The sequence below is a fragment of the Lipotes vexillifer genome, unplaced genomic scaffold, assembly GCF_000442215.2.
Source record: "Lipotes vexillifer unplaced genomic scaffold, Lipotes_vexillifer_v1.1 scaffold571, whole genome shotgun sequence".
NCBI lineage: Eukaryota > Metazoa > Chordata > Mammalia > Artiodactyla > Lipotidae > Lipotes > Lipotes vexillifer.
In genome coordinates this window covers 1,849,495-1,865,361 of record NW_006790468.1, presented here as the reverse complement: position 1 = coordinate 1,865,361, position 15,867 = coordinate 1,849,495, and the positions used below count along the sequence as shown (strand labels likewise).

Sequence of the window (15,867 nt, the reverse complement as noted above, 5' to 3'; positions counted from 1 at the left end):
CGTGTGATATAGAAACAGACTGAATGCAGAAGCAAATAGGGAAACCCAGCTATCCTCCACAAAGGCAGGCATTAAATTTACAAAAATTTAAAAGAATGCCAATTCTTCTATTTTGTTTCAGAAGTATTTTCATAGAATTATGTTAGTCTTAAAATTACAATATAAAATTAAAATATAATTAGATTATTTTATAATGAATATTTTAAATCTTCAATTTCTTTTTAACATAGTATATTTTGATAGATATAATCCACATAAACAAAAGCTCTTTGGGATCTGCAATAGTTTTTAAGATTATAAAGGGAGCTTGAGAACAAAAGTTTCCAATCCACTGCTCTAGAGAAATTATACCAGAAAAAAGAGAGGCTCCTAATTTGGTAATGCCAAGCGCAACAGAAGGCATGGGTAACATACTGTGCTCAAAATTTGGAGACAAAATGAAATTCTGTACATGGAATCCATCGACCTGTTTCCTAATTTAGCTCCCAGATTGACAGCCTGGCATATATCCACCAAGCAGTAGATGAGAGGATTGTTAGCAGGGAAAACAGACCAAAGAGAAACCAACATAACAAAATGCTTTGCTCCTGTCAGATCATCCCTCAGCCCTTGAATGGAGAAGTTCCACTCTTGTTTTAAGTCCCTTCATTAATCAACATGAGTGGACAAAAAAAAAAAAAAAGATATTTGACGAAAATCTCAGAACAAAACCAACAGTGCAAAGGGCAAAATAAAACTTAACATTTTTGCATCACTGAAACAAAACATAGATCTATAAAAAATAACCACAGGGAGATGAAAGATCCTTTCTCAGATGAGTAGGTAGGTCTCCTATGTCAAAGGGATCTTGTGAACCATCATGTATTCCGATGTATACACAATCTAAGCATGAAGCGCGTCCTGGCTGACAGAGAAAAGAAAAAAGCCTTTCATATGTGTACCTTTACTTTCTTTTTCCTACCATACTGTATTTTTAACCTTTATTGAAGTATTTTATGAGTATACAAGAGTCTTTTGAACACATTCAATTATCTCAGCCTGTGTAATTGCTGCAATGTATTAGGTCAAGTAGCTTGAGAGTGCTTCTAACAGCTTGCTCAATAGGTTGAGTAAAATGTGGACTCAATGGTGTCCTACATTGAAAATGAGATGTCCAAAATTCTATTTGTATAATATAGAACAATGCTTCTCAAATAGTGGCCCCCAGACCAGCAGCACCAGCATTACCTGGGGACTGCTTACAATTAAAATTCTCAGGCCTCCTCCAGAGCTACTAAATCAGAAACTCTGGCAGTGGGACCCAGAAATCTGTTTTAACAAATCCTCCAGGAGATATGATATATGTAAAAGTTTGAAAACCGCTGATATAAAAGAAATCCAAAGCCATGGGGATATAACAATCATGTGTTCACTGATTCCCTAGTCCCCAAGGAACATCCAAAGAACATTCTCTTCACAACTGACTTAATACACTGGAGCAAAGGCTCTGTAGTGACTTAACAGCATGCCAGGAACTAAAGTGAAATGTGCTGCCTTTATTCTGGGCTCACTATAATCATTAAGAATAATGGGGGGATTTCCCTGGTGGTCCAGTGGTAAAGAATCCGCCTTCCAATGCAGGGAGCACAGGTTCAATCCCTGGTCGGGGAACTAAGATCACACGTGGCACAGGGCACCTAAGCCCGCGCACCACAACTGCTGAGCTCACGCCTCAACGAGAGAGCCCGTGTGCCACAAACTAATGAGCCCACGTGCTCTGGACCCTGTGTGCCACAACTACAGAGCCTATGCGCCCTGGAGCCCGCGCCACCACTAGAGAGAAAACCTGCATGCCACAACGAAAAGATCCTGCATGCCGCAACTAAGACCCGACGCAGCCAAAAATATGAATAAAATAAAATAAATATTTTAAAAAAACAATGATAGGGATTTCTTGAGGAGAGGTAGCTTAGATGGCAGAGTAGAAGAACACTGAAGTCACCTCCTCCCACAGACACACCAAAATTACAACTACATCCAGGAGCAACCATCTATGATATCAACCTGAAGACTAGCAGAGAATATTTTCAACAACAAAAGACATATAGATAGAAAGTCAATGACACAGGTAGGAGGAGTGGAGACATGGTATAGTGAGGACCCATACCCCCACATCAGCAACCCACAAACAAGAGGAATATTACAATCACAGAGATCGCCTCCTTGAGGAGTGAGGTATCTGAGCTCTACATCAGGCTCCCCAGCCTAAAGGTACTGCACAGGGAAAATGAGGTCCCAGAACACCTGGCTTTGAAAACCAGCAGGGTTTTTGTTTGGACAGCCAGAGAGCTATAGGAAACAGAGACTTGATGCTTAAAGGTCACATGCAAAATCTCACATGCTCTGTATCCCAGCACATTGGCAGTGATCTGAAAGGACCCACTTGCTAATCTTGGAGTCTCCCAGAGAGATAGGAGGCAACAGGGTACTGCCCCTGGGGACACAGATGCTGGCAGCAGCCATTTGGAGACCTTGTTCTACCACGAGGACACTGGTGCTAGCAAGCACCATTTTGGATCCTCCCTCTAGCCTAGAAGTGTTGGTGGCTTACCTGCCCACCAGCAGGCTAGCACAAAACCTGAGCTCCCACAGGTCCCATAGCCAGCTACTTCAGGAGCCAGCCCCAGGCACCGACAGGCAGGCACCAGCCCCCAAACTCCAGTCAACACAGAAAGCCCTGCAAGGATTAAGGCCTGCTCTAGCCCCAAGCTGCCCCAGGCCACACAGACAGTGTAGCATCATGAACTACCCTCCTGTGGACCAGCACTAGCCCCAAGCCCCCTTGGGCCACATAGCCAACCACACAGGAAACCTACCCCATCCTCCAGCAGGCCTACAGCCACCTGATACACAGCCTTGCAGCCCACTGGGCCAGGGGACACCACCACCTACCACTGTGCCCACAGTAGTTGGCCCTGCCACAACAGAAGGGCCCATGCAGCACACACAGGGGCACTCTTAGAGCATATGGCTCTGCTGACCAGAGGGGAACATGCTGCTGGGTCCCGTAGCACATCTGCTACATCAGACTAGTTCTCCGAGATCAGGAAACGTAACCAACCTACCAAACATATAAATACAGAAAACTGAGCTGTCCAATGCTAAAATGAAAAACAAGGGAATTCCAGTCTTGGCTGTGAGAGTACTTGGAATTAGACTTACCCTATTAGAGACAATGGACACAAAACCTAGAGAGAATATATAAAACTGTTTGCAAGCACCCATGAAGAGTTGTAATCCATGAGAAAGGGAACACACATGAAAGAATCCCTACATTCATCCAAGTTCTCTCCCTAGGAAAATTACATGGACCACAGTTCAAGAAATGTAGGCCAAGCACAGAAGAGTAATTTCGCTGCATTAAGGATGCAGAAATCAAAGTTCAAGGTGCCGTGTGGTAGCTGGAATTTGGATGCCATAGTGAGGGTCATAAAGAGTGAACCCCATTGGCTTGCATGGTAATTCCCAGGGTCCTTAGCCAAATCCTAAGATGCATATTTATAGGGCAAGACTCTAGTTGGTGTGGTTGTGTTAAGAGATTGAAATTGAGAAGAAATTCTGGAGGCAACAGAGTGCTTAAAAGATTTTGCAATTCAGGCCAAACTAGAGTATAAGCACCCTGTAAAACAACCTGGGCATTCAGCAGTTGAGACCCAAGAAAGCTTATGCCACAGAATTGGGGACCAGGAATAAAGAGGAAAAACAAAATTGAATTAGATCTGTCCTTAAACTAAATCTTGATAGGATCCAAGTGATCCATTAGCAACTTATGTACCTACCAGAACAAAAACTTGCTTGGTGGAAGTAGAGAGTAACTCATAATCTATCAATTCAAATATTCTTAGTACGGTTGCTCTCCCTATTTGTTCAATAGACTGATAATACTGGAATCTACAGAATTTGAACCTTTACATCTTATGTGAAGAAGTGTTTCAAACATTTCTGGACAAATCTTATTTTGTATTTCTAGAAGAATGTAACTCTTTTAGGCCACTTATCATCAATGGTCCCAAGTTGAATATTCTTGAGAAATTTGTTTCTTATTATGCCATTTGACACTTCAAATCAGTGATCATCTTCCTATGATATTTAAAACAACCACATTAAGGTTGTGAAAGAAACTGTTTTCTTCCTTTTTGGAGTCTAGTTCATATACGTGTAATTACTTGAATACTGTTTGAGATCACTAACTTGGCAGTGTAGTTCCCACTGATTTAGATGATCCAATGTAATCTCATTCAGGAGGCTTGAAACACTAATGGTTTAGTCTTGGGAATTTTAACAGTGTACTGCCATCGTCTGACAAAAACAACAGCTGGCACAACTTCTGAAGCTGTGGTTTCAGTCTGTATGAGTTCATACTGCATGTTTATTTTGGACAGTCTTCTGTTAAACATGGTGTTTGTACCGGTTAAAATAAAATGTTAACATGAAATAAAAAACTCTTAAGAAAAAAACAACATAACCCCAAAGCTACTACAATATACATCCACATCATCCACAATGTAATTTTAAAAATTAAAGCAAGAGGACTTCCCTGGTGGCGCAGTGGTTAAGAATCCGCCTGCCAATGCAGAGTACACGGGTTCGAGCCCTGGTCCAGGAAGATCCCACGTGCCGCGGAGCAACTAAGCCCATGTGCCACAACTACTGAGCCTGCTGTGCTCTACAGCCCGCGAGCCACAACTACTGAAGCCTGCATGCCTAGAGCTCGTGCCTGGCAACAAGAGAAGCCACCGCAATGAGAAGCCTGTGTACTACAACAAAGAGTAGCCCCCGCTCGCCTCAACTAAAGAAAGCCTGTGAACAGCAACAAAGACCCAATGCAGCCAAAAATAAATTATTTAAAAAATTACAGCAGGAAAAGGTGATCAATAAGCAAGAGAAAATAATCAGTTAAATCAGGCATCTATTCATGATAAAACTCTCAATAAACTCAGAACAGAAAGGACTTTCTCAACCTGATTAAAAGTTAAGACACCTATGAAAAATATCATACATAATGGTGAAAATACAGAAAGCCTTTCCTCTAATATAGACTACAAAGCATGGATGCCTGCTCTCACAACTTCTTTTCAACAATATACGGAAAGTTCTACCTACTGTAATCTGATGAGAAAAATAAAGACAAGCATCAAAACTGGAAAGGGAAGATTAAATTTTTAATTTATTTGCAAATGACACTATCCTGTATGCAGAAAATCCAAAGGAACACACAAATGCACCCATAAACACATGTACAAATTAGAACCAATGAACAAATACAGAAAGGTCACCAGACACAAGATCTTAATTAAAAATCAACTGTATTCCTATAGATAAAAATGAACTGGAAAAATGAAATAAAAACTTTAGGATCAAAAGAAGAAAATATTTAGAAATAAAAGAAGTTCAAGACTTGTGCACTAAAAATTACAAACACTGTTGAGGGAAATTAAATAACAAATGAAGAAATATTCCCTGTTCACAAATTGGAAGACTCAATACTGTTAAGATAGCAACTCTCTCCAAATAAATTTACAGATTCAACCAACTGCTATAAAAGTTCTAGCTGGCTGTTCTGTGGAAATTTACCATATGATCCTCAAATTCATATGGAAATGTAATGGAGCCAAAGGAGCCAAAAAAGACTTATCTTTCTGATTTCAAAAATACTCCAAAGATGGGCTTCCCTGGTGGTGCAGTGTTTGAGAGTCCGCCTGCCGATGCAGGGGACACGGGTTCGTGCCCCAGTCCGGGAAGATCCCACATGCCGCGGAGCAGCTGGGCCCGTGAGCCATGGCCACTGAGCCTGCGCGTCCGGAGCCTGTGCTCCGCAACGGGAGAGGCCACAGCAGTGAGAGGCCCGCGTACCACAAAAAAAAAAAAAAAAAATACTCCAAAGCTATAATAATCAAAGCAGTGAGGTACTGGCATGAGACTAGTCATATATATCAATGGAATAAAGAGTCTACAAATAAATCCTTACATTTTTGGTCAATTGATTCTGACAAAGGTTCCATGACAACTCAGTGGACAAAGAATAGTCTTTGTTTTTAAAGATTTTTTTTTTTGATGTGGACCATTTTTAAAGTCTTTATTGAATTTGTTACAATACTGCTTCTGTTTTTTTGTCCGTGAGGCATGTGGGAACTTATTTCCCTGACCAGGGATCGAACCCACGCCCCCTGCATTGGAAGGCGAAGTCTTAACCACTGGACCATCAGGGAAGTCTCAGAGTAGTCTTTTTTTTTTTTAAATAAATAATGTTGTAAAAACTGGATATCCACCTGCAAAAGAGTGAAGTTAGACCCCACCTCACACCATATATAAAATTAACTCAAATTAGATCAAAGATCTAAATATAAAAGCTAAAATTATAACTCTCAGAAAGACCCATGTAAATCTTCACCATCTTGGATTAGACAATGATTTGTTATATATGACACTGAAAGCAAAAGTGACAATAGAAAAACAGGTACACTGAACTCTACCAAAATTAAAAACACTTATGCTTCAAAAGTGCATCAATCAAGAAAGTGAAAAAATAACCTACAGAATGGGGAAAAATATTTGTAAACCATATAAAGGATATGGGCCTTGTAACCAGAATATATAAAGAACTCGTTACTCAACAAGACAAAAATATTTTAATGGTGAAAAAATTTAGACATATTTATTCAAAAACGATATACAAAATGACTAATAACCACATGACAAAATGCCCAATATCATTAGTCATTAGTGAAAAGCAAATTAAAACCAGAAAGTAACATTTCACATACACTAATGTAGCAAGAATAAAAATGACAAGTAGTAAATAAATATTGACAAGGATACAAAAAACCAGGTACACACACATGACCAGGAGAAATGTAAAAATGGTAGTCACTTTGGAAAACAGTTCAGTGACTCTTTAAATGTTAAACATGAATTTACCATAGGATCCAATAATTCTACTCAGGTATATATCCAAGAGAAATGAACATATATATTCACATAAATGCTTGCATACATATCTTTTTAGCAGCATTAATCATAACAGTTGAAACTTAGAAAGAGACAAAACTTAGTAATATTCACACAATGAAATACAGGGATTAACAATAAGTGTGCAGCAGGAATGATACTGGATGATAAAACTGTTATATAAATTATTTATGATGATAATCCACAATTTTTAAATTACCAAAAAAAAATCACTGAATTGCACCCCTGAAAAGGATATATGATATGAAAACATGCCTGTTTTTTAAAATTGAAAAATATGAAAATCAAAGAAAGACAAAAACTAAAAAATTCACTGTTATTAGAGCCAAATTAACATAAATTAAAAGATATTAGAAAATAACTTCAAAAATGAAAACACTTCAAAATTTACAGGCTGCAGCTGAAGAATGCTTAAAAACAAGTTTGTTATGGAAACGATTAATACTATAAAAAGAGCTTTAACATAATCTAAGTGTACCTCCCTGGTAGTGCAGTGGTTAAGAATCCGCCTGCTAATGCAGGGGACACAGGTTCGAGCCCTGGTCCAGGAAGATCCCACATGCTGTGGAGCAACTAAGCCCATGTGCCACAACTACTGAGCCTGCGAGCCACAACTACTGAAGCCCGCATACCTACAGCCCATGCTCCACAACAAGAAAAGCCACTGAGATGAGAAGCCCGCGCACGGCAACGAAGCATGGCCCCTGCTCGCTGCAAGTAGAGAAAGCCCACACACAGCAATGAAGACCGAACACAACCAAACATAAATAAAATAAAATAATCTAAGTTTCCATCTCATGAAGCTAGAAAAGCAAATCAAATCAAACACAGACTGGACAGCTACATGTAAAAGAATGAAATTAGAACACTCCCTAACACCATACACAAAAATAAACTCAAAATGGATTAAAGATCTAAATGTAAGGCCAGACACTATCAAACTCTTAGAGGAAAACACAGGCAGAACACTCTATGACATAAATCACAGCAAGATCCTTTTTGACCCACCTCCTAGAGAAATGGAAGTAAAAACAAAAGTAAACAAATGGGACCTAATGAAACTTAAAAGCTTTTGCACAGCAAAGGAAACCATAATCAAGATGAAAAGACAACCCTCAGAATGGGAGAAAATATTTGCAAGTGAAGCAACTGATAGAGGATTAATCTCCAAAATTTACAAGCAGCTCATGCAGCTCAATATCAAAAAAACAAACAACCCAATCCGAAAATGGGCAGAAGACCTAGACAGACATTTCTCCAAAGAAGATATAGATTTCCAACAAACACATGAAAGGATGCTCAACATCATTAATCATTAGAGAAATGCAATTCAAAACTACAATGAGATATCACTTCACACCAGTCAGAACGGCCATCATCAAAAAATCTACAAACAATAAATGCTGGAAAGGGTGTGGAGAAAATGGAACCCTCTTGCACTGTTGGTGGGAATGTAAATTGATACAGTCACTATGGAGAACAGTATGGAGGTTCCTTGAAAAACTAAAAGTAGAACTACCATATGACCCAGCAATCCCACTACTGGGCATATACCCTGAGAAAACCATAATTCAAAAAGAATCATGTACCAAAACGTTCACTGAAGCTCTATTTACAATAGCCAGGACATGGAAGCAACCTAAGTGTCCATCGACAGATGAATGGATAAAGAAGATGTGGCACATCTATACAATGGAATATTACTCAGCCATAAAAATAAATGAAATTGAGTTATTTGTAGTGAGGTGGATGGACCTAGAGTCTGTCGTACATAGTGAAGTCAGAAGGAGAAAAAACAAATACCGTACGCTAACACATATAAACGGAATCAAAAAAAAAAAAAGGTTCTGGTGAACCTAGGGGCAGGACAGGAATAAAGACGCCGATGTAGAGAATGGACTTGAGGACGGGGAAGGGGAAGCTGGGACAAAGTGAGAGAGTGGCATGGACATACATACACTACCAAATGTAAAATAGATAGCTAGTGGGAAGCAGCCGCATAGCACAGGGAGATCAGCTCGGTGCTTTGTGACCACCTAGAGGGGTGGGATAGGGAGGATGGGAGGGAGACCCAAGAGGAAGGAGATATGGGGATATATGTATATGTATAGCTGATTCACTTTGGTATAATGCAGAAACACACCACTGTAAAAGCAATTATACTCCAATAAAGATGTTAAAAATTACCTTGAATGTTTAAATACTGATATGTTACAGTAGGCTGAATCTATGAAAAATTTAAGCCAATTTTCTAAATATAAGAGGCAGCAACTTCTATACCTAAAATAATGCTGCTAGGCCATTTCTAACACAACGTCTTTTACTCTGAATTAAGTTTAGCAGAGGATTACTGTGACTCATTATGTATAGTCTGGATTCCAAATACAGAAAAGGACAGATTCTAAAAGTTTTCACACATAAAATCCAGAACTACTATTTTCACTCACAATTCAGGAAGTTATCCATAATACTTTCTAGAATAGTGGTTCTCAACCTTGGCTCTATACTAGAATCACCTGGGGAGCTTTAAAATCCTAATGGCAAGGCCATAGCCTGACCAATTAAAACAATCTCTAAAAGTGAGACCCAGGCATCAGAGTTTTAAAAAACATCCTTTCTTAATGCCAATGCAAAGCCTAGGTTGAAAACCACTGCTGTTAGAGCCCCTCTGGTAACATTTTTAATAGGCAAGAGAGTTTCTCAAGTACAATATTTATTATCTTCAAACAAGAACTACTAGAACCATTTTCCTCTAGACTCAGAGAGCCCGCTGGCAACAACAGCAGCAAACAGCAGTGGTTACTACTGCCCTTGGACAAGTAATACAGGTGGAAGGAGCTCGGATGGTACTCAAGACAAATAAATCAGTGTATGTTGTTTTCTTATTTTGTTTTGTTTTAAAACTAAAATTATAGCAAACTTATCAGTCTATTCTTAGTCCATAAAACCATATTTTTTTATTTGTCTCACTGAAGTTATGATTTTTCATTAAATGGGACCTCAAATTTTTTAAGAAGTATAATTTGTTTGATTCCCTGACTCCTTTTATAACTGCTACTTTCACACTTTAATTCACTTTCTGATTCACCGTGTGTTATGGAATGCAGGAAGTGAGATAGAAATGGGGACCAAAAGTGGGATCTTAAAGAATTTGCTAGGAAAAACAAAGAAGGCAGAAACATACACAGGTAAAGGAACAATAAAAGATATCTAAGTGCCAAAATGTATGGATTGATCATCAAGAGTTTTATAGAAAAACTCTTCCTCAAATAAACTATTTTTTTAAGTATAAATAATGAATAAAAGTAGACTTGGAGTTGGAGAAACCTGAGTTTAAATTTTCAGTTCCTTACTTACCAGCTTTATATGCACGGGAAATTTACTTAATTTCCCTGAGCCTTATCCATAAAATAGTGATAATAACTTCGGGGGAGAGGGGTACTTCTTCCCATTCCTGATCTTCCTTCCATGTGGAAGTATTCATGATTGAGGCACACTCCTAGCATAACAATTCTCTGGTCTCTTTCCTCCATTATACACAAGGAGTAGAGGCAATCTGACTGGTCCATTTACGGTGAGAAAGATCTATGTTGGATTACTCTCTTCCTCCTCCCTCTCTCCTTTTATAGAGATAACTACCTCAAGCTGTAAGGTTTACATGGGTAAGCCCCCATATGGAGAAACACTCCTCTGTGCCTATGTGGGTAACTCTAGTTTATTGATTCAATATTGGTAAACCCATTTGCCCATGGATATAAGCCACATTCATCAATGTTTTTTTTTTAATAAATGTGGTATGTTGCTCATCAATTGTCTTTCTCCTTGTCTCTCTGTAAAGTGGTTTTGAATTCAGGCAAAGAAGTAGGATACTAGTTATTAGACTCCATTTTAAACCTTAATATCAACCTACTTCATAGAATTGCGGTAAGCTTTAAATGAGCTAATACACATAAATCACCACAGTACCTGGAACACAGTAAATAAGCACTCTACCACAACTGCTACTATGATAAAAGAGTGATTCAAAAATAAGAAAAAAGGGCCAATTTTAAAGCATTGATCAATTCACTATAAAACATCTAATATGAATTCAAATGAAATCCTCTTTCTAAAATACATCAATAAAAACAAGACCCCTCCATTCATTCACAGAATGTAACCGGCTACGATACTAGTTATAATATGGAATAATATACCAATTTACAGGCAGAACAAACATTCATTAAGCAGAGAACATTCTTTATAGCCTACAAAAAATCCTCACTAACTAGTCCACACAGAAAATGAAATACAATGTGCATAAGCCAAATCGACAATACTCTAGCATGTAAAATATTAAAATTTTAACAGTATTTTAGAATCAATTTGATGTCTAAAAATTTTCAGATGAAATATGCGGGAGTCAGCTTATTCTGTAAGTTTAACTGCATTATCATTGTGCTGAGAATCACACTCAAAAAACCTGAAGATATATTTAATCTGATAAGAAACATAACAGAAAACTGATTCTTCAAAATGAGCCCAGGAAGTTCTCTAATAGTAGCAAAATCAACCTGGAATCTACGGACCTTCAGGAGTTTTGTGAAACCCCTGAAATGTGTAAAATGTCATGCATGTGTGCACGCATATGTGGTTCAAACCCTCTACTTTCATTACATTCTCAAAGGTCACCATTCAAAAAAGGTAAAAATAGCAAAGCATCATCTTATAATTCAAGTGATCACTTCTAGTTATCTATTTATGCAAATATTTTAGTAAAATCTTGCAGGATATTTTCAACTTGAATAATTTTAGTAAATAACAAACTTTTAAACAATCAAAAATCTACAAAAGCTACAGAAAATCTTTTTAAATGGCTACTTACCTTTCAAATGTTCTAATTTTTTTATTAACATGCAATGCTTTTTCTGCTGTTCTTAAGTCCATTGTATTATTTTCCTGTACTCTACTTGGTAGTTTTTCAGAAATGTTTTCAATGCAATTGGTGTTATCATTCAAACCATTAGGTAGTTCCCAAAACGAAGCTGCTGCACATGTATCAAATGCAGTGGTACTTCGGGGATTATGTTTTCCGCTACCAACCTTCTTCCTCAGAATTCAACCTTCCTTAAATTTCTAGAATGTAATCTTTTACTAATATGGCTTTTCTTTAAGAGGTTCTTACAGACATCTTTCCTCTTTATAGTCTTCTGCCTTTTCAGCTTTTGCTTCTCAGTGCATACAATTCATACTTTCTCTTTTGTAATAACTTTGATCTAACAATTGGCAAACAGGCTTACTCTTTGATTTATATTGGATTTTAGTAGATCCGGTAGCAGTAACTGCACTGAGATGATCTGAATCTTTAGAATAAATTGCAAGACCAGAGTCAACTAACATATCTGCCAAAGTATTTTTCTCATGAATGATATCTACTACCTTCAGTTTTGTTTCAAAACTGTATTTCCTAAACTGGAAAACTAAGCCTGGTTTACTCAGGAAATCTTAAAAAAAATTTTGGGGCTTCCCTGGTGGCGCAGTGGTTGAGAGTCCGCCTGCCGATGCAGGGGACACGGGTTTGTGCCCCGGTCTGGGAAGATCCCACATGCCGCGGAGCGGCTGGGCCCGTGAGCCATGGCCGCTGAGCCTGCGCATCCGGAGCCTGTGCTCCGCAACGGGAGAGGCCACAACAGTGAGAGGCCCGCATACCGCAAAAAAAAAAAAAAAAAATTTTGGCTTCTTCATTCCAACACTTCCCTTTAGCAGGTAAGATACCATATAAGATGCAAGGATAACTTAGCCTCGGCAAATTCAGAAGTTCCTCAGGAACAACTAAGATTTTTTATATCTGAATAAAGTATGTAAACAGAAAATCCATAGTCAATCAATACAAGAAGTAAAGACTGATCACAGACTTAAGAAATTTCTACCCTATTCCACTGATCTTCCAATTCATATTTGAACAAACAACTTAGAACCTGGAATTACGTGCTCTTGAGGCACTGTTTCTAAGTCTTCTGGTAGATCAAAAAGCAACATAAGAAGAGATTTCATTACGTCAAAGAAATCTTCTAACTGAACACAGAAGTCTGATGGATCAGAAACAGCAGTGGCAATACCAGAATATTGCCCACCATTTTGGAGTTCTGACCAAGCAAATGATCTTACTGTATATGTGATACAGGAGTCTTAGATTCAACGTTGAAAATAACTTCTGAAGATCTAAATTTGTTTTCTTCAACATGAACTGTATTTAAATTTAAATATTCCAAAAGTAACAGGCCATCTATCAAAATTTCTACTTCCCAGGCAGAGTCTAAATATTTCAGAAAAAGGATGTTTATTTCCAAATGAGCAACTAAGCACACAATGGACTCAAATGGCAATGTTCCTAAAATTTTCAAACCAAACCCATTTACAAGGCACAGCTTGTCTTGGAATATTTCTGATTTCATTAGTAAACACCTTGGTATTACATAAGGGCACTATTTCATACCTACCATGATCTACTATAAAAACAAGCACTTTCTCATCAACACACTTTTTTTCTACTTTTGATCGATACCACTTCAAAGTTGTTTTAGATTTTACCAAGCATTCTAATTAAGCCTTTTTCAATATTTTCCATTGATAAAAAAGAGGGTTTTTTTACTCCTTTAGTAATTAATACTGTTAAATCTGATAAAATCTATTTTTAGATAACTTCACAGAAAATATCCCACGTTTTGCAACATAAAGTATTTCAGCCTTTTCAAGTTGTCCAGGTTTTAACTCTTCAAAAGGAATATTAACCAGTTGTTGGTAGGATGGTTGAAGGATCATAGAACCTTCATACTCATTTGATAGTCCTTCCTTCATTTCTTTACCAATAGGGCTCACCTTTTGAGAGACAACCTTAGGCATTTGCAATACTGTTTTCTGTAGTTTTGAACATGCTATCCATTTCAGTAGTTCATTAATGACACATTTTTCATCACAAATTATATTTACTTCCCATTTCTGTTCATGCTTTTTCAAAACTTCACAAGAAACTGTTTTATTACTTACTCTTGAAGCAAAATAATCCACAGATTTGCTGTACCATATTTCATCAGGCTCATTCCACTTTACTCCACTAAGGAAAGAATGAACTCCTAGCTGAGGAATAGTTAAGAATTCCTTCTTAATTTCATAAATTTTTGATGTGTTTACTACTGCAATGTTACCATAGTCAATAAATTCCACTTTAAAAGAATTTCCTGGTAAAATTTTCTTAAAATGGCATTGTCACCAGAGTACTCTGCAACTACAAGATCTCCCACCACAGGTTTGACTGATTTTCTCTTTCACTATATTGGCTCTTCTTGCATTTAGAGCATCCGCTAGGCTCATGATTACATTTTCAGTCTCGGCAAGCTGAATATGGAAACTTCCTGGATTACTTATATTAGAAACATATTCTTTAACTTTGGCATTCAAGTAAATTTTGGGTTGAGGAAGGTCTTTAATCTGTGGTCTAGCATGATTATATGTGTTTTGTGAGGCTGCCTGATTTAATTCTCTGATAAAAGACTGTAATACAACCCTTACTGATTTCTGGTCCACATCACTTTCATCAAGAATATGTGCAGACCCAGGGGCAATTTTTACACCTTTATTTTTAAATCCATCATTCAAAGACTTCTTCACCTTGTTTTTTGACACAAGTTCAACTTTATAACAAACTGATGGTTTCAAAAGCCTGACATATATACTTTTGGGATTCATTAACTAATCTATTTTGCTTTCAGAATATGTTATTAGACTAGTTTTACTTACTGTACTATGGTGATAATTGTTTTCTACTTTGCCTTTCAAGGAAACAGCAAGTTTCTTATTTGTTTTAGGACGCTTTTCCACACATTGTGCTTGGTCACAATGTTTTTCTCCATAAGCATGAATCAACATTTTAATTTTCTGATTTATATGTTGATATCCATCATATAAGTCTACACCAAGCTGGCCATCTGGCTCCTTGGACAGTATTATTGCCCTTAATGGTTTTCCCAAAAAATTATCTTCAAACCAGCTATTGATTTCTGCTGGAATATCTACATCTCTAAGATCTGACAAAAAACATTTAATAGCTTGCATAGGTGTAAACAGCAACTCTGAAAACTCATCTGAAACATCCCTCAACATACTTTCTTCTACTAATTGCTTATTTCCAAAGTCCACAAAATATACCAGGAAGTCAGATAATGAACCTGTCGGCATCGCTAAAGCTCTATAAGGGAGACCATCCTCTACATACCTAGATATACACAATCTCATTTTACTAAAATCAGATTTGCGGCACTGACTGAGGTTACTAATCTCTATGATTTTTGTTTCTATCATCTCTAGGTCTTTATTATTTCTACTAAGTTGGCAATAAAACTTTTTGGGACTATATATGTGAGACATATATATATTTCTTCCTCACTTCCAATTTTTATATTGAAGGAAGAATAACTGTAAAGACTAACTGAAGATGGAAATGGCTTTGATACTGTACTCTACTGTGCAGAGCCATGATTATTAAGAAATTCTCTGGCACTAGCAAATGGAGATTGTAAATCCACCAAATTACATAAACAGTTTGGATATATAAGAACTAAGTCATAGGTGACACAAGTCAATAACCCTCTAAATGAAGAAATAAAATTCCCAAGGTCTCTGCATGCTTCTCTCGTCCAATTGAATACTTTACAACTAATGGGTTCAACTAAATGGTTAAGACTACATCTGAAGGCCTGACCTTCTAAAACAAGGAAACATGGTTTAAAAGCAGAAAAATCTTTAATTAAAACTCTTTCCTGGTAACCATAATCAACAAGTACCACATCAAATTCTTTTTTTTTTTTTTTTTTTTTTTTTTTT

General features: G+C 37.4%; 1 protein-coding gene across 1 annotated transcript in view; it reads right to left on the bottom strand.

Annotated features, from left to right (window-relative positions):
* TDRD15 (tudor domain containing 15) overlaps positions 1-15,867 on the bottom strand; it is a 19,441-nt gene that overhangs the window by 920 nt on the left and 2,654 nt on the right. The window contains 11 exon segments of the mRNA XM_007463761.1: positions 12,288-12,491; positions 12,697-12,821; positions 12,823-12,959; positions 12,961-13,160; positions 13,163-13,370; positions 13,372-13,593; positions 13,595-13,677; positions 13,680-14,243; positions 14,246-14,312; positions 14,314-15,408; positions 15,411-15,835. Of these exon segments, the coding sequence (XP_007463823.1) occupies positions 12,288-12,491; positions 12,697-12,821; positions 12,823-12,959; positions 12,961-13,160; positions 13,163-13,370; positions 13,372-13,593; positions 13,595-13,677; positions 13,680-14,243; positions 14,246-14,312; positions 14,314-15,408; positions 15,411-15,835 (3,330 nt within the window).